This window comes from Schistocerca piceifrons, chromosome 11 (genome assembly GCF_021461385.2).
Source record: "Schistocerca piceifrons isolate TAMUIC-IGC-003096 chromosome 11, iqSchPice1.1, whole genome shotgun sequence".
Taxonomy (NCBI): Eukaryota; Metazoa; Arthropoda; class Insecta; order Orthoptera; family Acrididae; genus Schistocerca; species Schistocerca piceifrons.
The window spans coordinates 36,047,282-36,068,510 of NC_060148.1; the positions used below are offsets into that span (position 1 = coordinate 36,047,282).

Below are 21,229 nucleotides of genomic sequence, written 5' to 3' on the forward strand. Positions count from 1 at the left end.
GGCGATTGCATCTTTCAACACGATCGAGCTTTGTTCATAATTCACGGCCTGTGGCAGAGTGGTTACACGACAATACCATCCCTGTAATGGACTGGTCTGCAGAGAGTCCTGACCTGAATCCCATAGAATACCTTTGGGATGTTTTGGGACGCCGACTTCGTGCCAGACCTCACCGACCGACATTAATACATCTCCTCAGAGCAGCACTCCGTGAAGAATGGGCTGCCATTCCCCAATGCCCCTGATTAAACATATGTGTGCGAGAGTGGGATCTGTCATCGAGGCTAAGGGTGGGCCGATACCATATTGAATTCCAGCATTACCGATTGAGGGCGCGACGAACTTGTAAGTCTTTTTCAACCACGTGTCTGGATACTTTTGATCACATAGTGTATGTGAAACTGAAATAACGCAAAACTGAGTATCGCCTTCAGACCTGATTTTTAGGAGGAAATGGATTTTCATGTGCTTTGGTCTTACAACATGAGGTTCCCAGATGTTAACGGAGACACTTTCAGCATATTACTGCTTGTTCGTCACTTTAAGAATTATGTTTTCGTCGCAAACCGGATTGGAGGTGCGTATTTTGCGTCTACTAGTAGGATGTCTTTTAATCTCTAAGTTTTGGAATATATTAGGTTCGTGTGTTGCCAGATGCACACCGATTATCGTTTATTTCATGCTACGCTTCGTAAACGTAAGTGTGATTTAGAGTATTTTCTAAGATAGCTCGGTCTGCGAAAGTTTCTCGAACTCATCAAGCCTCGGAGCAGTCTCAGAGCCGCCGTAGCTTACACGCAGAACATCTCACGCGGCAGCAACAGCTGCAGAGACAGACCAGTCACTGACACGCTGCATTTTAGACACTGAGTGTCGCAGGTGTCTTGCAGCTTCCGAGACGCCTGAACACTCTGAGCGACGGCGTCATCTATATGCTGTGCAAGAAACAGAGCATACCCTTACATGCAGAATGTTGGAAGCTTTTAGTGAGGCTGCATTTAATTATGAATCATTTAACTGACTACGTTAATCGTCGATTAGTCATCTCAGGGAGGATAGATCAAAAATGTAAACATCGTAACGAGTTGAAATCGTAGGAAGAAATGGTTGGTCTGTTTTGCTCTGGTGACGAAACCTCACTTACATTCCTAGGAAAGCCAGAGGAACCTCTAAAAACTGCATTTTTGACGGAATGTAATGAATCGTTGTGTTGTTAAAATATAATTGGGAAATACAATGCAGCTTTGAGATGACTTCATTTGCTATGGGTACTGAGGTAAAAATGCCGGGATTTCATCTACTCTTACGATTCAAGGTCAAATTTACCGTAATTGCCTCTTTGCGTGCTCCACATAACCATCAGCATGAGTCCCTACAGACAGACATAACGGGGAATGGAATCAATGAAGCAGCCTGTAGGGATAAATATATCCAAGGCGTGGAAAAAAGTGAATGTTGCTAATTATAAATTTAAAAACTGCATTGGAGAAAATACTAGGACGAGATTACAAAGAAGTGATTCATCCTGTTCATGCACCGAGGGCCGAACTATTAAGTCCGTATGCTGCTCCGTTACATAACCACTGGTATGGGACTACAGCTGTGTCTAACGAATAATTAGTCTGTTCAAGAGCTTCCTTACAAAATTGTCGTACAGCCCATCCCAGCTTACTGGTCAAATGTATGAGATACATACCGATAAGCTCTAAGTTGCGATACCGAAGGCATGCGAAGAGAGCAAAGGAGGATATTAGACGAACATCAACAAAAGCAAAATGAGCGTAATGGAATGCAGTCGAATTCAATCAGGTGACGCTGAGGAAATTAGATTAGGAAATGAGACACTTAAAGTAGTAGATGAGTTTCGCTAATTGCGAGCAAAATAACTGATGATGGTCGAAGTAGGGAGGATATGAAATGCAGACTGTCAATGGCAAGACAAGCGTTTCTGAAGAAGAGAAATTTGTTAACATCGAGTATAGATTTAAGTGTCAGGAAGTCCTTTCTGAAAGCATTTGTGTGGAGTGTAGCGATGTATGGAAGTAAAACGTGGACGATAAATAGTTTAGACAAGAAGATAATAGAACCCTTCGAAATGTGGTGCTACAGAAGAATGCTCAAGATTAGATGGATGGATCATGTATCGTGTGGTGTAAAAACTGTAGAGGGAGACCAACGGATGAATACAGTAAGCAGATGCAGAGGGATGTAGGTTGCAGTAGTTACTCGGAGATGAAGAGGTTTGCACAGGATAGAGTAGCATGGAGAGCTGCATCGAACCAGTCTTTGGACTGAAGAAAACAACAACGAAGAGAGCAGTTCCAATGGCCACAGTCTTCTCTGGGTAGCGTAAGAGAATCAGGGGAACGCTGTAAAGGCCAAACTAGTCTCAGCTATTACTCGAAAGCCTATATAGGGTGACGATCCAGTGAAAAAGTTGGGAATCAGAAATTAAATTAGAGCCACATACGTATTTCATTCTTCCCGTGTAGAATACGCAAAGCAGGGAGGAACTCCTCGTGTGTAGTTCAAGGGAAAGTAGCCTGTAACAAGAATTTCATCTACATCTACATAGATACTGGCCAGGCCACCGCATGGCGAATGCAGGAGGGTTCAGGCCGCCACTACTAGCCATTTCCGATCCACTCGTAAATTTTATCAGCAGGTTTTCGCGAACAGAACATCGTCTTCCCTCTAAGAGTTCCTATTTGAGGTCACCAAGCATCTTAGTAACACTCGCGTGTCTATCGAACCTACCGGTAACAACTCCAGGAGTACTCCTCTGATTTGCCTCGATATCTTCCTACAGTTCGACTTGGCGGACGTACCACACACACGACCAGTACTCAAGAATGGACCGCACAATTCTTCTATACGCGGCCTCCTTTGCAGATGAGCTACACTTCCCTGTAACCGAAGTCGAACATTCGCCTTACTACCTGTTACCGTCCTTGCGAACTCGCTCCATTGCACATCGCTTTGCAGCGCTACTTCTAGGTATTTCACTGATCAGTTCTTTCGTTACTGTTTCAACATGGATATAGGTTCTCTCTCCCAAAATGTTAGCTAACCACACATAAAACAATGTAGATTACAAAAAGACGTTGCGAAAATGAACATAGAAAACAGTTCCCTATCCACAACAATGCCAACCACAACATCTCATTTCTTTTACACTTAAGAACCAAAGAAACTGGTACACCTGCCTAATATCGTGTAAGGCCCACGCGAGCACAAAGAACTGCCGCAACATGACGTCGTATGGACTCAACTGATGTCTGAAGGTGTGCTGAAGGGAACTGACACCATGAATCCTGCAGGGCTATCCATAAATCCGAAAGAGTACTACAGCATGAAGATCTCTTCTCAACAGCAGTCGTATCTAGTATCTAGACGTATGAGGGGCCACATATCACTCCAACTGCACACGCCCCACGTTACAGACATTCTCCAACAGCTTGAACAGTCCCCTACTGACAAGCAAAGGTCCGTGGATTCATGAGGTTGTCTCCACACCCTCACACGTCCATCCGCTCGATACAATTTGAGACGAGACTCTTCGGACCAGCCAACATGTTTCCAGTCGTCAACAGTCCAGTGTAGGTGTTGACAGGACCAGGCGAGGCGTCAAGTTTTGTATCGTGCGGTGATGAGGGTACACGAATGGGCGCTCTGCTCCGAATGCCCATACCGATGACGTTTCGTTGAATGATTCGCACGCTGTCGATGGCGCAGAATTGAAATCTGCAGCAATTTGCAGAACGGTGGGGCTTCTGTCACGTTGAACTATTCTCTTCAGTCGTCGTTGGTCCCGTTCTTCCAGGATCTTTTTCCGTTCGCAGCGGTGTCGGAGATTTGACTTTTACCAGATTCCAGATATTCACGGTACACTCGTGAAATGGTCGTACGGAAAAATCCCCACTTCATCGCCATCTCGGAGATGCTGTGTCCCATCGCTCGCGCGCCGACAGGAACGCCACATTCAAACTCGTCTTGATTAACTGACATTGTAGCGGCAGTAACCGACCTAACAACTGCGCGAGACACTTTTTGTTTATATAGGCCTTGCCGACAACAGCGCCGTATTCTGCCTGTTTACATATCTCTGCATTTGAATACACATACCTATACCAGTTTCTTTGGCGCTTAAGTGTACAATGCTCCACTAAGCTGAAGCGTTATGTGTCGGAGATAAAAGGTATGGTACTGAAAGTATCATTAGAATCGACGCTGAAGTGTTTTAACGAATGATGACATTTGAGACTGTTCTTGAAAATGCTGCAGTATTGAACAAGATTTTTGTTTAAAAAAGACGAGTAATTCATGTCACACCTCAAAAACTGCAGAAAATTTGCAAAATCAGAAAAACTGGATGAAGCAGGAGTGCTAAGCCCGTAAATTTAGCAGCAAAACTTCTATGAAGTACTGGCGGAGGTAAAGCTGTGAGGAGGGGTCGCGAGTCGTGCTTGGGTGGCTCAGCCCGGAGAGCAAAAAGTAAAGTTCCCGAGTTAGAGTCCCGGTCCGGCTCGCAGTATCATTCCTTCAGGAAGTTCCAAGTAGCTGGTTTGCTGTACATCAAAGTCGTCGCTAAATTATGGATGTAGAAGCCCACATTTGGTTACTAGAATCGTAACAGCAGAAGGTACAGAAAATAACTAAATTGTACTTTCTGTGTGTATTCTGAATACGGGCAGATTATATGATTACGTTGTTAGCTGACTGATGACTATACAAGCTGTAGCACACAGAGCCTCCAGTTGTGCCATCAACAGTGGCTGTGATCTGACTGAACACTGAGTCGAACTAAAGCTTAGATGACAGGTATAGTTACATTCTACCCTTCTTCAACTCTGTACCAGAGCTCAATGGCTGGTGAGTTTTGACGTGCCTGTTTCTTAGCAACACGTGACAAGGTGCTTTCAACGGGTGAGAGGTCTGCAAGGACGTGCTGGACATAACAGCCCAACACTCTCTGTATTGATGTACGTTGCGACAGCATGGGAACCATAGAATGAGATTTTCACTCTGCAAGTCGAGCGTACTCTGATATGAAACTTCCTGGCAGATTAAAACTGTGTGCCTGACGGAGACTCGAACTCTGGACCTGAAACTTCCTTGCAGATAAAATCGGTGTGCCCGACTGGGACTCGAACTCGGGACCTTTGGCTTTCGTGGGCAACTGCTCTACCAATCGAGGACTTGCCCGCGAATTCAAAGGTCCCGAGTTCGAGTCTCCGTCCGGCACACGATTTTCATCTGCCAGGAACTTAATATTTTGTTGAAGACAGAATGATGGAGATCTCGAAGATAGAGAACACTGACCGGTCTTAACATGTCAGAAATTTAACGATTGTTGTCAAACTTGCCAGCCATTTACTGTATAGCAAATGGCTCCGCGTACGATGACGCCAGGTGCCAGGCATATATGAGAGCGACCAGTTCAACCTGGCAACCTTCGGTCTCGGTGGAGTCGAATTTTTGTGTTGCAATTTCAATGGCTGCTAGTGACCGTCTACACAGTAGTAGTCAACAAGAACCTGTCTGATCAGTCAGTGTGCCAGCCTAATGGGTACTGAAAATCGTTTCGCAGGAAATTATTATCTGTTCGAAACGTGCGAGAACCTGGAGGCGCCGTCCGTCGCGGTGCCGGCCGCCACACGGCTGGTGCCGCGCAGAGGCCACGAGGAGGACGAGGAGTGCGGCCGCGCCCTCGCGGAGGTCCGCCACCTCACGGAGGACAGCTCCAGGGAGCTCACCAGGGGCCTCATCCGCGGCGTCGCTGCCGACTGCATTCGCTCTTGCTCCGTACAAGGGTACGTACGCCACTGAAAGAACCAACCCATAGTCGTACGTGTAATCCTCTTCTCCAGTTCTCATATTTGTTTTCTAAGCTACCTTTACTACCTCTATTTTCCGACACTAATATTAGTCAGTAGACGAGACGAAACTTTGGTCATCTAGGAGACATCAAGGTAACCACCTTGTGACACCGCCTGAGAAATTGATAATGACCTCTGGAGTTCATAAGACTCTTCAGGTTTGTCATATGCAGCTGAACTTCCCTTAAATTTACCAGTTGAGCAGGTGGGAAAGGGGAATGGCAAAGGGAGATGAGAGGAAAAAGAGTAGTGAAGGCATTGATGAATTAGAAGGCTGTGTAGAGCTGGAGTGGGAGCAGGAAGGGGGTGCGAGTGTGGAGCAAAAGGAATAGCAAAGGCTCGGCCAGGGGGCTTATGGGAAGGTAAGATAAACAGCAGGAGAGTTCCCTCCTGCTCAGTTAGGGAAAAGCTGGTGCTGTTAGTAAGGATCCGGATGGCCCAGGCTGTCAAGCAGTCACTGAATTGAGGTCCAATGTATTGGGCAGCGTAATCAGCAACTGGGTGTCCAGCTGCCTCTTGTTCACAGTTTGTCATGAGGACTGACAGCTTGTTTTTTGTCATGTCCCCATCATATTTCTGCGTGTTCCCACAAGCAACACTGCACCCTTCCCCACCGCTTCCTTGCTATACTTCCTCCTTCTCCACCCTCCTCCTTACCACCAGCACTCACGGATTGCTTCTCCCATCAGATACAGTGGTAGTCATATGTGTGTAGATTTATTTACAGTTCTACCTTGCAACAATACTTCTGTACTGAGTGGTCCACCAAATGGGACTTAAGTCCACAAAGTCCACATGATTTTGGATCTGCTGGCAGGTAATAACATGACACAAACTGATTTAAGCCTGTCATCATGACCAAGAGGCCACGCATGATGATATAGTCACAACATTCAACCTGTCGACAACTTGGCACCCTAGATCGTCCCACTTACCATTTCGAGTTGGGGTGGTGGTGTATTGCACTGCGTTAGCTTTGCTCATTATGTCTCATCTTTTAAGTCTGTGTAGATTGTCACAAAACAAAATATACTTCATCAATATCAAACAGACTCACTTCCTATGAAACTGTGTTTCATGGCGGTTTGTTAACTGGGAATGACCAAGAAAAGTTTGTTATGCCATAGAGGTGAAGCACCAATTATTCGCCTGTCCAGTTTCTTCCAACACCAGCCGCGTTCTCACTGAAGAGCTGGTTGCCATCCTCTCTGCTCACATTTTTTGGCAGCAGCGACGTCAGACAGTCCACCATAGGACAAATAACGCTTTTCATACTATAATGGCCTAATTCGATGGCCCCACTGAAACACTCTCCTGACCATCCATTACATAATTTTTTATACCCCCAACGCTGACAACGTGGGAGGGACTATTTTTTCTTTCAGTTCTACACTGTCTGTGACTGTTTCACCTGTTAGCACCTCAGGGGGTGTCTGTCTCTGCAAATTACACAGTATTTTTTCTCCTGACACGACAAGCCAAACTACTGCCACGATGACTTGGGGTTTTTGTGGGCACTGTCTTCCTCCTGCGCTTCAATGATTTCTTGTAGCTGTCATATTGTGAAAATTATGCAGTTAGAAACAAAATTCTAATCCCTTTTGATTCCAGGTTTGGATCATGATGTAGTTTTCGCTAACCTCTCTTTAATAAAGGTTTACATCCATCTACATACACTATGTGATCAAATGTATCCGGCGGGGTCAGGGATTTTCTCTGCCTCGTGATGGCTGGGTGTTGTGTGCTGTCCTTAGGTTAGTTAGGTTTAAGTAGTTCTAAGTTCTAGGGGACTGATGACCATAGATGTTAAGTCCCATAGTGCTCAGAGCCATTTTTTTTAAATGTATCCGGACACCCCCAAAAACAAACGTTTTTCATGTTAGGTGCATTATGCTGCCACCTACTGCCAGGTACTCCATATCAGCAAACTCAGTGGTAATTAGACAGCGTGAGAGAGAAGAATGGAGCGCTCTGTGGAACTCATGAATTTGGAACTTGGTCAGGTGGTTGGGTATCACTTGTGTCATATGTCTGTACGCGAGATTTCCACACTCCTTTACACCTCTAGGACCACTGTTTACAATCTGATAGTGAAGTGGGAATGTGAAGGGACACGTACAGCACGAAAGCGTACAGGCCGACCTCTTCTTCTGACTGACAGAGACTGCCGACGGTTGAAGAGGATCGTAGTGTGTAATAGGCAGACATCTATCCAGACCATCACACAGGAATTCCAAACTGCATCAGGGTCCACTGCAAGTACTATGACAGTTTGGCAGGAGGTGAGAAAACTTGGATTTCATTGTCGAGAGACTGCTCATAAGCCACACATCACACCAGTAAATGCCAAACGACGCCTCGCTTGGTGTAAGGAGCGTAAACATTGGGCAGTTGAACAGTGGGAGAGACAAACCACGGTACACAATGTGGCGATCCGATGGCAGTGTATGGTATGGCGAATGCCCAGTGAACGTCATCTGCCAGCGTGTGTAGTGCGAACAGTAAAATTCGGAGGCGTTGGTGTTATGGTGTTGTTTTGCTTGGCACAATCACAACACAGGCGTACACTGATGTTTTAAGCACCTGATGTTTTAAGCACCTTCCTGCTTCCCACTGTTGAAGAGCAATTCGGTGATGGCTACTGCATCTTTCAACGCGATCGAGCATCTGTTCATAGTGCACGGCCTGTGGCGGAGTGGTTAAACGACAATAACATCCCTGTAATGGACTGGTCTGCACAGAATCCTGATCTGAATCCTACAGAACACTTTTCGGATGTTTTGGAACGCCGACTTCGTCCCAGGCCTCACCGACCGACATCGATGCCTCTCTGAGAGCAGCACTCCGTGAAGAATGGGCTGCCATTCCCAAAGAAACCTTCCAGCACCTGATTGATCGTATACCTGCGAGAGTGGAAGCTGTCATCAAGGCTAAGGTTGGCGCAACGCCATATTGAATTCCAGCATTACTGGTGGAGGGCGCCACGAACTTGTATGTCATTTTCAGCAAGGTGTCCGAATGCTTTTGATCATATAGTATAGGTTTCCTCTGCTACCTACTCTTAACCAATATTTTAATTTGCAAACTTAATCACTGTGAATAGAACGTGTGTAGTAAGATGACATATCACACGTCTCACATTCACTGACAGCAGCAGTTGGTGTAAGGTGTGAGACGACTCATCATTCACTCAGAGTGACAGTCGTTCTCAGTCCTGGCGGTTAGAGTCTCTTTAAGAACAGTATTGTTACGCTGACTTTTGTCGCTATGACTGGTACACCGTTCCCTCCAGACACATGCACAGTGAGCGTTGACAAACCAGTACCTTGGGTAACTTCATTCATAGTCTGTTCATGTGCTTGTCCAAAAATGATAGGTTGCTTCTGCCATTCCGTAAGATCTACACGTCGACCCGCCTTAATTTACAGATCTGTCACAAGCGACCTGCACGAGCACACCGCGATTACCACCCCAGTGTTGTGGCTGAGGTCAGTGGCGGGGGTCACGTGACTGCATGGTACCAGTCCTGCAACATCTGTAGCACTCCAAAGCGACACGTGTGCTCAGTTAAGCTGGTAAACAACATTTTGTCTGGTGGGTTTATGTCACGTTTTCCAAATTGTATGAGGCTTGCAAAACTTTTGAGTACACCTACTTTGGCTAATAGTGAGCATCATGTTGGAAATCAAGAAGTGATTGCCCACTTTGTTTTTAATTTCACTCAGAAAAGTTATCAACAGGTTAATTTCTAAATTAGGAAATGAGTCACACTCCTCCACGCCCCTCCCACGACGCCACTGGCGGAAGATGACGCGGCGACCGCTCTGTCGCCCCTGGGGCGCCAGGACAAGAGCGCAGAGTTTGTTAGCGTAAGTTTATTCTTACTGCTAGTGACATTCGTATATGAGTGAGGCTACGACAACTTTTCACCGAATATTTATAAATCTCGTGCCTTAGTTCCTCATTCGGACATAACTTTGCTTTAAAATCATAAAGGAAACACCTTCCTGATGTTCGGCGGCTGTTATTCGCTTAATCACAAACTGGCTTTCAGCTCCTTAACTCATCGTCAAGTGTCAACGTGACGCTGACCTACAAACTGAGAGCCGCATTGTGATTAAACAAACACCAAGAAAGTGTTTGCAGTACGATTTTCCTGTCGTGTTCTGTCAAACACGGAGTACCGTTAAGTAAATTCATTTTCTTTTCTTTCAAATGGTCTTATATCTCAATGATATTAAATCGTAGGAAACAAAGTTACCTGTCTTTAGGTTATTCAGTGAACAGATCAGTCTGAACTGTGAAATGTAAAGGTGTAACTAAATTAGGAAATGAGTCATTAGAAGTAGCTGACGGGTTCTGATACTTGGACAGCAAAATTACTGAGCTCGGAAGAGGTAGATCTACATCTACGTGATTACTCTGCTATTCACAATAACGTGCCGGGCAGAGGGTTCAACGAACCACCTTCAAGCTATCTCTCTGTACCGTCCCATTCTCGAATGGCGCGCTAGGAAAACGAGCAATTAAATTTTTCTGTGCGATACCTGATTTCTCTTATCTTATCGTGAAGATCATTTCTCCCTATGTAGGTGGGTGACAACAGAATGTTTCCACAGTCGACGGAGGGAACTGTTCATTGAAATTTCAGGAGAAGATCCCGTCGCAACGAAGGACGCCTTTGTTTTAATGATTGCCACTCCATTTCGCGTATCATGTCTGTGGTACTATCTCCTCAATTTCGACATAATACGAGGTGCCCTTCTTTGAACGATTTCGATGTCATCCGTCAGTCCCAATTGATGAGGACCCCACACCGCACAGCAGTACTCCAGAACAGGGCTGACAAGCGTGGTGTAAGCAGTCTCTTTAGTAGACCTGTCGCACTTTCTAAGCGTTCTGCCAATGAATCGCAGTCTTTGGTTTGCTCTACCCATAACATTATCTATGTGATCGTTCCAGTTTAGGTCATTTGCAATTGTAATCCTTAAGTATTTACTTGAATGAACTTGTGTGATTTATCGCGTAATCGAAATTTAGCCGATTTCTTTTATTACTCGTTTGAATAACTCCACACTTTTCTGTATTCGGGGTCAACTGTTCCTCAGATTCTCTCCTATCTCGTTAATATAGATCAGTGGAGGGCCTGTAACACTTACTTGGGGAACGCCGGATATTACTTCTGTGTTACTACTAACTGACCTTTCTGACAGGAAATCACGAATCCAGTTGTGTTTCACAAGAACGATATTTTCTGAAGCCGTGCTGACTATGTGTCAATAAATATTGTTTTTCGAGATAATTCGCGATGTTCTAGTGTAGTATATGTTCCAAAACCCTACTTCAAATCGACGTTAGTGATAAGGGCCTGCAACTGAGATGAATACTCCTATTTCCCTTTTTGGGTATTGCTGCGACTTGAGCAATTTTGCAGTCTTTAGGTACGGATCCTTCTGTGAGCTAAATGTGGGGCTATTGTATCAGCTTACTCCAAAAGGAACCTGACTGGTATTCAGTCTGGACTGGAGGCCTTGCCTTTTTTAAGTGAGTTAAGCTGCTTCGTAACACCGAGGATATCTACTTCTATGTTTCTCATCTCGGCAGTTGTTCTTGATTGTAATTCAGGAATATTTAGTTCGTCTTCTTTGGTGAAGGAGTTTCGGAAACCCGTCTTTAATAATTCTGATTTAGCAGCACTGTCATCAGTGACTTCACCGTTGTTATCGCGCAGTGAAGGTATTGATAGCGTCTTGCCACTGATGTGCTTTATGTATGACCAGAATCTCTTCGGGTTTTCTGCCGGATTCCGAGACAGAGTTTCGTTGTCGAAATTATTAAAAGCGTCTCGCATTGAAGTATGCGCTATATTTCGAACTTCTCCAAAACTTTGCCAGTCTTGGGGATTTTGCGTTCTTTTTTTCGTTGCTTCTGCAACAGTGATATGGCGCGTTTTGTGTACCAAGGGGAAACAGTACCATCACTTACTAATTTGTGTGGTATGTATCTCTCAAGTGCCGTCGATACTGTCTCTCTGAAATCATTCCACATCTTTTCTACGATTACATGACCAGATGGGAAAGAGTGGAGGCTGTCTCTTAAAAAGGCGTTAAGAGCTTCTTTATCAGCTTTTTAAAATAGATACACTCTGCGTTTCTTTTTGATGGTTGTAGGTGTCACGGTATTCAGCCTAGCAGAAACTGCCTTTTCGTCGCTGATCCCCGTATCCGTCATGATACTCCCAATTTGTCCAGGACTATTGTTGCTAAGAGGTCAAGTATGCTTTCGCGACCATTTAGGCTTCGAGTGGTCTCATTGAGTTAGTGTTCAAAATAATTTTCTGAGAAAGTATTCAGTAAAATTTCGGATGACGTTTTATGCCTGCCGCCGGGTTTAATCGTATAAATTTTCCAGCATATCGTGGGTAGATTGAAGTCACCAACGATTGCATGAGTGGGGTACCTATTTCAAATGAGAGTCAAGTTTTCTTTGAACTGTTTAGCAACGTATCTTCTGAGTAGGGGGGTCTACTTCTGATAGCAATAAATACTCAACTACAACTGTGCTTAACCTATCCTTTCTGAAAGATCGTTAGAAAAAATTTCGGCTGAACTTATTTCCAGGTTTAGCCAGCTTTACGTACCTATAACTATTTGAGCTTCTGGTTCTTTCCCAAACAGCTACGACAATTTACAACAACAATACCGCTTGTTTCTACAACTGCCTTACTGTGTTTTACCTGCCCCCTTGTAGACATGTTTTTCTGTGGTTTCCTGAGACCCTCTAACCTAAAAAAGACCCTCTAACCTAAAAAAGAAGAAACAGAAATCGATATAGAAGAGATAAGGGATCCAGTATTACTATCGGAATTTAAAGAGCTTTGGAAGACTTAAGACCAAATAAAGCAAAAGAGATAGATAATATTCCATCGAAATTTTTAAAATCATTGGGGAAGTCGTAAGTAAACCATCATTCACGTTGTTGTGTAGAATTTATGAGTCTGAGGACACTCCATCTGACTTCTGAACAAACATCATCAACACAATTCTGAAGATTGCAAGACCCGACAAGAGCGAGAATTGTCACACAATCAGCTTAACATCTGATGTATCCAAATTTCTGACAAGAATAATATTCGGAAGAAACAAAATAAAATGCAGAATCCATTATATGACTGTCACCTTGGCTTTAGGGAAGGTAAACCACCAGAGAGGCAATTCTGACGTTGCGGTTGATAATCGAAGCAAGGAAGAAAAAATCAAGACACTTTCATAGGATTTATTGACCTGGAAAAAGCGTTCGACGAGGTCAAATGGTGCAAGATGTCCGAAATTCTGAATAAAATAAGGGTAAGCTATAGTAAAGATTGGGTAGTGTACAACATGTACAAGAATCAACAGGGTACAATGAGAGTGGAAGACCAAGAGTGAAGTGTTTGGATTAAAAAGATGTAAGAAAGGGATGTACTCTTTCGGCCCTACTGCTCAATCTATTCTTCGTAAAAGGAATGATGGTAAAAAAAGAAATGTTCAAGAGTGGTATTAAAGTTCACGGTGAAAGGACATCAATGATAACGTTCGCTGATGACCTTGCTGTCTTCAATGAAAGTGATCAAGAATTACTGGATTTTCTGAGTGGAATAAACAGTCTAATGAGTGCAGTATATGGACTGGGAGTAAACTGAAGAAAGACGAAAGTAGCAGAAATGAGAACAGCGACGAACTTAACATCAAATTGGTGGTCACGAAGTAGATGAAATTAAGGAATTCTGTTACCTAGGCAGCAAAATGACCCATGAGAGACGCAGCAAAGAAGGACAACAAATGCAGACTAGTGTTGGCGAAAAGAGCATTTCTGGCCAAGAGGAGTGTGTCAGTATCAGACATAGGCCCTAATTTGTGAAAGAAATTTCTGAAAATGTACGTTTGGAGCATAGGATTGTATGGTAAGTGAGACATGGACTTTCGGAAAACCGGACAAGAAGAGTATCGAATCATTTGAGATGTGGTGCTACAGAATAATGCTGAAAATTAGGCTGACTGATGAGGTAAGGAATGAGGTGGTTCTCGGGTGAGTCAGCGAGGGAAGGAATATATTCGAGCACTGACAAGAAGAGGAGACAAGACTGTAGGACATCTTTTAAGTTATTGGGGAATAGCTTCTATGGTACTAGAGGGAGCTGTCGAGGGTAGAAACTACAAAGATAAACAGAGATTGGAGTATATCCAGCGAATAATTGAAGACAAATGTTGGAAGTGCTACTCTGAAATGGAGAGATTAGCACAGGAGAGGAATTCATGGTGAGTTGCACCAAACTAGTCAGAAACCTGGTGGCTTAAAAAAAAGTGCCTGTCGTTTAAGAATATAGTATACCACCAGACACGAGAACACACTGTGTCCTGATGCATTACTCACACCACCATTGTAGGAGTTGAATACCAGAAAAGACATGTTCATTCACAAGAAAGTGCATGTACCTGCTTTTATTTTATCAGCCTGTTCGCTATGAACCAAAAGCTACTTCCTCCTGAATACAGTATACTATATTATTCAGTTCCTAATTCGAGTGTGTAAAGATAGTGTCTATCCCATCCACAAGAAAAACGTCTCCAGAGTCATCTGCTGCAGTTGTTAAGTTGTCATTAAGATATATTAGAAACGGCTCTAGCATGTCAAGTTACTTAGTGACGTGTTCCATACATCATAGTCACGATAAATAAATAAATAAACGTTTTGATGATGCGAACCGTCTCACAAAATAGGACACAATTTTTAAACCAAAATATTCACATGACTATGGGCTACTCAATTGAAGAATTCCTCTATGGGATAAAAGGAGTTGTTAAGGAGACACATCTTGAATCTACACTGAAAAACTCTTCTCTGATATGAAATTTTTTCAGATGGTGTATATTTGAGTTTTTCTGTGCCAAGGTTGCATGAAGGGCAAAGCAAATCCTCCTAGTGTTATGAATATCTCTGTTACTTTCAAACTCCGATTCATTTTAATGTAACAAGTTTTAAAGTTCATAAATGAATATGAGGCTGTGATTAATATTCTCAGATTATTAAAGGGATACTTCCTGGACGTATGTGTGAGGACCACTCATACAATTGTAATTATTTTCTTTGGGGAAATGAACAACTTGTTGCCCCTGTGAGGAGTTAGCCACGAATATTTTCCATTAAGACATCAGTGAATGAAAATATGGAAAGTATTTCAACTTACTGATTTCTATATCCCCAGAGTTGGAAATTATTCTCATTGCAACAGTAAACCTAAACATTAAAGTCTACTCAACGGGTTTTCCCATTCAACTTTTTATCAGTATGGGCACTTAACAAATTAAAACTTCTAGACTGTTAATTATTTCTGGTCTGTATTCTCGGTTAATCAGTGGTAGGATGCTTTTTACAGTACAAAAATAGTTGGTAAGTGTGTGTGTGAGTGTGTTTTCAAATTTTAAAGGCGGCCCATTAGAGGCCACAAGTCAGTAACTTTTCCAAAAGCACAATTTACTATTTTTTCTGCTCATGATTTTTTACTAGCGTTCACAATAATACGTGTATCATCTGTGAAAATCACTAATTCTGTCTGCTGATGCAAGTAAAATAACATATCATCAACATGAAGCAAGAACAGTAGTGAGTACATTTATCAGTCAGTTAATTAGAGCAGGAATTGCTGTGTTCATGAACATGGGTATGTACAGAGGAATAAAAACGTTCAATAGATTGCTTAAGGAGACAAAAGTAAATAATAATAGTACACCACAGTCATGTCACAGCAAACTTTCTATCTGCATTTTGTTTTTATGTAAACCTTCATCTCAGTGTTCTTTACCCGAAAATACTGACATCTCTCAGAGCCCAACAGCTCACTCATTGTGGAGGGATGTTAGCTCAATATTTTCCAGCAAGCTGATGGGAAGTTATAGTACATGAAATTAAAACCTAACATCATCGTCATAGTGTTGATAGCAGTTGATATTGTGTAGGTCGAGTATGCAGGTCTGTCACTAAGAGATGAACAGACAGTACACCACGAGTCTGCTCTATTCACCAGCCAGATATTCTGACTTCAGTATTCTGTTTTCCCTAAATCACTTCAGGCAAATGCCCATATGGTTTCTGCTATGAGGCCCCTGCTGTCTAACTGCCCCTTCTTGTCAAAATAGATGTGCAAATATCGAAATGTTTGTCCATAAGAATCGTAAGAATTATGTTTGTTGTCTTCAAGCTGTAAAACAACGACATGTACAATATCCTTAAAATATTGATCCACACAGGAATAAAACAACCATTCCAGCTGTTACATGAACCAGGTTGAGCATGCTTAAGACTGGGTGAAAGTGTGAGTCTAGCATCACGAGAACTCTCTCCATACTCATTCGATGGTCTCTTGAATGCCTCCATGGAAAAGTGTGGTAGGCCTGGGCAGAGATGAATCGGCCAGTTTGCAGACAGCATGCCAAAAGTCACTAGCAATGTGTCCCACAGAATCGTGTTAGGGCCCTTGTTGTTCATGTTTGGTATCAACGACCTAGGAGCATAGTTACAATAACATCAGGCTCTATGTCAATACTTACTTACCTTATGTGTGCAGATTGGTAACAGTACCAGAGACCCGATCAGCCAGAACATTATGACCACCGACCTACCAGTGATATAAACCCACCCAGGCGACGGAACTGTCACCCTGTGAGGAATAATTGCCAGTCGACACATGCACGGTGCATCTCTAGTATCAGTGAGTATTCTGTGCATGTTTATAATGTGGAAGGCACGTGATATACGTGAGTGTGACCGAGGACAGAGTGTGATGGCCCAGAGGTCCAGCACGGAAACTGCACGACTTGTCGGGTGTTCTGGGACTGCAGTGGTGAGTGTGTTCAACATGTGGCGACACCGTGGTGGAAGCACGTCCACACGTCGTGGGGTTGGGTGGCCACCCATCATGACAGATGTCGTACGTCGTAGGCTGTGCAGACTGGTGAAACAGGACAGGCAGCGGACAGTGGGGGAACTAACATCCAACTTTAGTGCTGGCCAGATTTCAAGTGTGTCTAGACACACAGTGCACCAAACATTCCTAGTGACAGGCCACCACAGCTGAGGGCATATGTGCCTGCAAATGTTAACGACGTCAGCAACTCCGACTGAAATGGGCACACTACCATCGACTCTGGAACTTGGCGCAGTGGCATATTGTGGCATGATCTGTGAATCCAGATACCTTCTTCATCACTCCGCTGGAAGGGCCCCAATCCGTCGTCTTCCAGGGGAACAGTTCCTTCACGTGTACTGTGGGGTGGAGACAGACTGGTGGCGGCTCCATAATGCTCCAGGGAACACTTACATGGATATCCGTGAGTCCAATGGAGCGTCATAATGTTCCGGCTGATAAATGAATTTCCAGTACTGAGACACATGGGTGGCTTTGTCATTTGCCATCATAAAGTATGCCACTGTGATCGTTTTGCCTGTTTTTGGACATATCGTTAAGTCTTGTGTTGTAGCACATTCACGGGAGTTGTTCTTCTTAAATCTCCATTTTCTCAGCTTGGTATTGCAGGGTGTGATGGTAGTTCTTAAGTGGTGAAGCACCTGCCATGTCGGAAACAACAGATTATTCGCAGCAGCCAGTGGTTCTTCAGGCTTTATGAGCATCTGATCAGTACAGTTTTGCAATAAATTTTTCATCCTATTTCAGGAGGCTCGTTTACAGAATTAGTCCTTCGCATTAGACTCCACTGGGATATCAGTAGCCTGTGCTGTATTTGGTAACCGTATAAATGGTGCCGGTGATAATCGGACTGCAACTTACCTTCTGTTCATGGGTCGAGCTATGTCGAAAGTTAGCTAAATTTGCCGAACTAGCTTTGTTTTTAGGAGACAGACACTACGCGCTCTTTTTCATTGTTTGCCACCTCGGCATATGTGGCAACTGCAGAGTGGTACCAGGCATTTGTCGCATTCTCAGCTGCAGAGAAACATAAGACGAGAGTCGATGTTCTCAGAATTTGAGGATGAACTCCCCATTTCGTGCCGCTGAATTTTTGGATGATGTTATTATTCGTACACACTTTTCCCTTAACGTCCAAAATGTCACATTGTTGTTAAGTCGGATACCCAAATATTTCAGCGGTTCATCTGGTTCAGTTCTTGACACAGCCTCGCCACTTTAAATTGTGTATGTGCGCCTTTATTTGTAAAGTGAAAGTCACACATCAGAGTTCTACTGGGATTTGATGTGCGGAAGTATTCTCCATAGTATGTCTTTGAGAATTCACACCACAAACAATTTTCCTTGTGAGCCCATGGCAATATCGTCGATATATATATATATATATATATATATATATATATATATATATATATATATATATATATATGTGTGTGTGTGTGTGTGTAGACCAGCCGAAGTGGTCGAGCCGTTCTTCGCGCTACAGTTTGGAACCGAACGACTGCTACGGTCGCAGGTTCGAATCCTGCCTCGGGCATGGATGTGTGTGATGTCCTCAGGTTAGTTAGATTTAAGTTGTTGTAAGTTCTAGGGGACTGATGACCTCAGAAGCTAAGTCCCATAATGCTCAGAGCCATTTGAGCCAATTTTGTGTTTGTGTCATTTTTTCGCCTTCTCCTGTGCCTATTTCTTGTTTGTAGCGTCACATAAAAAGTCTATTTTGAAATAGACGTTCCCCTAATTTTGTCATTCGGAAGTCCTTGTTATAAAACTTAATGAGCAGCCGTTGGTGACTGACAGTATCATAGCCAGCCGACAGATCTGTAAAAGCGAGTCCCATTATCTGTTTCTGTTGGAGGCCGTCCTCTATATGTTGAATGAGACTATTTTACCACAAACACCAGGCATAAATCCTACTGGTTCTGGTATGAATTTGGTCTCTAATGCTACAAAAAGTCTTTCAAAAAGTATTCTTTCAATGGCCCCATAGAGATGACACGAATGTGAGAAAGGCGAGAAGTTTGAGTATCTGTAGGGTTTTTAGCAGGGCTACCACTCTGGCTTTCCTCTAGAGTTTCGGAATGTGCATGCTAGTGATACAGCTATTTATTAACCGTACATTACATTTTAATGCTGTAGTACCAAAATGCTTTATTCCTATATTGCAGATATCATCCAGGCCATCAGGCCTGTGTTCCTCCATTTCTTGGTGTGGCAAAGACGTCTGTTTCATTATTCATATCTCGTTCGATTTTCAGTCTTTTTAATTTTATGCTTTCCCGTTTAATTGAGGGCGGTAAGATGATCTGTAGGGAGTTGCTCTGGTTTGATCAGGCGCTGGAGTTGTAGGATGTCAGGATGTGGTTCCGCCTTAGCGTCGCCTCGCATTGAAGGCACTCCCGCAGCACTCCCGGAACATCCGTCGAGTCGTGCAGTTTCTGAAATGCTCGTGCCGAGCCTCTGGGCCATCACAATCCGCCCTTGGAGGAACTCAGATGGGCTGCGTGCCTTCCCATTCTACACACAGACAGCTCGCCCACTGATACCACATGGTGTGTGTGTGTGTGTGTGACTAGCACACGTCCCTTGCCAGGTAACGCTGCTACAGTCTGGACGGTTTCATATCGATAGTAGTTTGGTGGTCACAGTGCTTTGGTTGACCAGTGCGCTGACCCTGTCCAAACCCAAATAAAATAAAGATCATAGCGTTACATCTGCACAATAAAGAGGTACGCGGCAAGTTCCAGATGCTACTAAATTAAATAGAAGTCTCCTTTAACTGCTTCCCGCAACACCTACTGTAGGTGTCTTCTTTTACCTATCTGTGTCATTTGTGCTGCACTTAACGAACCTGACAAAGTTTGGGTCAACAGTAAACCAATTTTCTGGAAACGACTGGGGATTAAATGCAGATATGCTACGCAATGCCACAGCATGAAAATGTAGTGACGATTATGCACAGTGAGGCCTTGAGAACCGTTAGTGGCACTGCCAGATCAAGTGCCACTCAATGGTTGCCTGTCCTATCCCACATTGCTCCTGCTTACCTGATATGTAAAGCGACCGAGGTGCAAATTTTTGAAGCCCTGTATGAACTCAGTTCTAAATACCGTATTCCATAAATCCACTGACTGCACACCTGAAGAAAGTCACACACGCCACTTTGTGTTTATTTGCGTATTTATCTTTGATGTCACCGAGATGTAGAAAGAATGTGGGAATGAACATCCACCCAAAAGGCGCAGCTTATTCAGAAACCAACGGTGAAGCGTCCAGAGTCTGATCTTCGTTGTGGTGAATGGTCATGACTCAGCTGCATCCGAGCGGTGCAAGGGAGATATGGCCACCTCCTGATGAAGTGGTGGCTTTATAGTGAAAGTGTTGCATGTGGCTGTGCTGTGCAGGAACAGACACTTGTAGAGAACTGTCAACGGCATGTTTCGAATCTTAGCCTGAAAGACATGCGTCAAGTGCTATGATCTGATTATGAAATTTGAACATTCACCAATCAACATAATGTATATGTTTGTATGTTCTATAAGGAGTACGTTAGTAATGATCTGTCTGTACTAGAGTTTGTACTTGTTCTATCATAGTATTGGATGAATTTGTGCACAAGTATTCTTGTTCAAAAAATGGCTCTGAGCAGTATGGGACTCAATTGCTGAGGTCATTAGTCCCCTAGAACTTAGAACTAGTTAAACCTAACTAACCTAAGGACATCACAAACAACCATGCCCGAGGCAGGATTCGAACCTGCGACCGTAGCGGTCTTGCGGTTCCAGACTGCAGTGCCTTTAACCGCATGGCCACTTCGGCTGGCTAAGTATTCTTGTATTTCAACAAAGACCGCTCACTTTACCATAACGTGTCAACAGACTCGCATACCATTCACAATTCACGCTGGAATAAGTCAGTCTAATATCTTGATTCATACCTAATGGCCTGGATGTCAGTGTCGAAGGGCGACATAAAAACTTGAGAAGTGGCTGCCTGAGTTTGGTTTCATTGCTCTGTTCAAGAAAAGACGGTCTAGTACCAAAATGTCACTTGTTACATCAGGTGACCGCATTTTATTGTTTAAGGTTGGATAACATGGAATGGAACCTGGAGACACTGCAAACGGATCGGCTGAGGGGTGCGACCCTCACCAAGTTACTGCACGCTGTACAGCAGATCACAAGAGCCATAAACCACAGGAATCGCCTTGTCTTGGATTATAATTGGGAATTTCTTCATAATGACCACAACATCAGCAAAACTGGTGAGTATCTCCTTTGAAAGTTTGTTATCTCTATATATTAAGGGCAATGTCCTGAGTGACTCACTCGTCACGACCCAGCCTTAACCACCAAGGATACAAATTCGAAATTTGGAGAGGGCTAAA

The 21,229-nt window shown here is 43.7% G+C and overlaps 1 protein-coding gene across 1 annotated transcript in view; it reads left to right on the forward strand.

Annotated features, from left to right (window-relative positions):
• LOC124719631 overlaps positions 1–21,229 on the forward strand; it is a 171,479-nt gene that overhangs the window by 20,648 nt on the left and 129,602 nt on the right. Inside the window, exons 2-3 of the mRNA XM_047244847.1 lie at positions 5,591–5,813; positions 20,928–21,106. Coding sequence (XP_047100803.1) covers positions 5,591–5,813; positions 20,928–21,106 — 402 coding nt within the window. The remainder of the gene's footprint in view (positions 1–5,590; positions 5,814–20,927; positions 21,107–21,229) is intronic.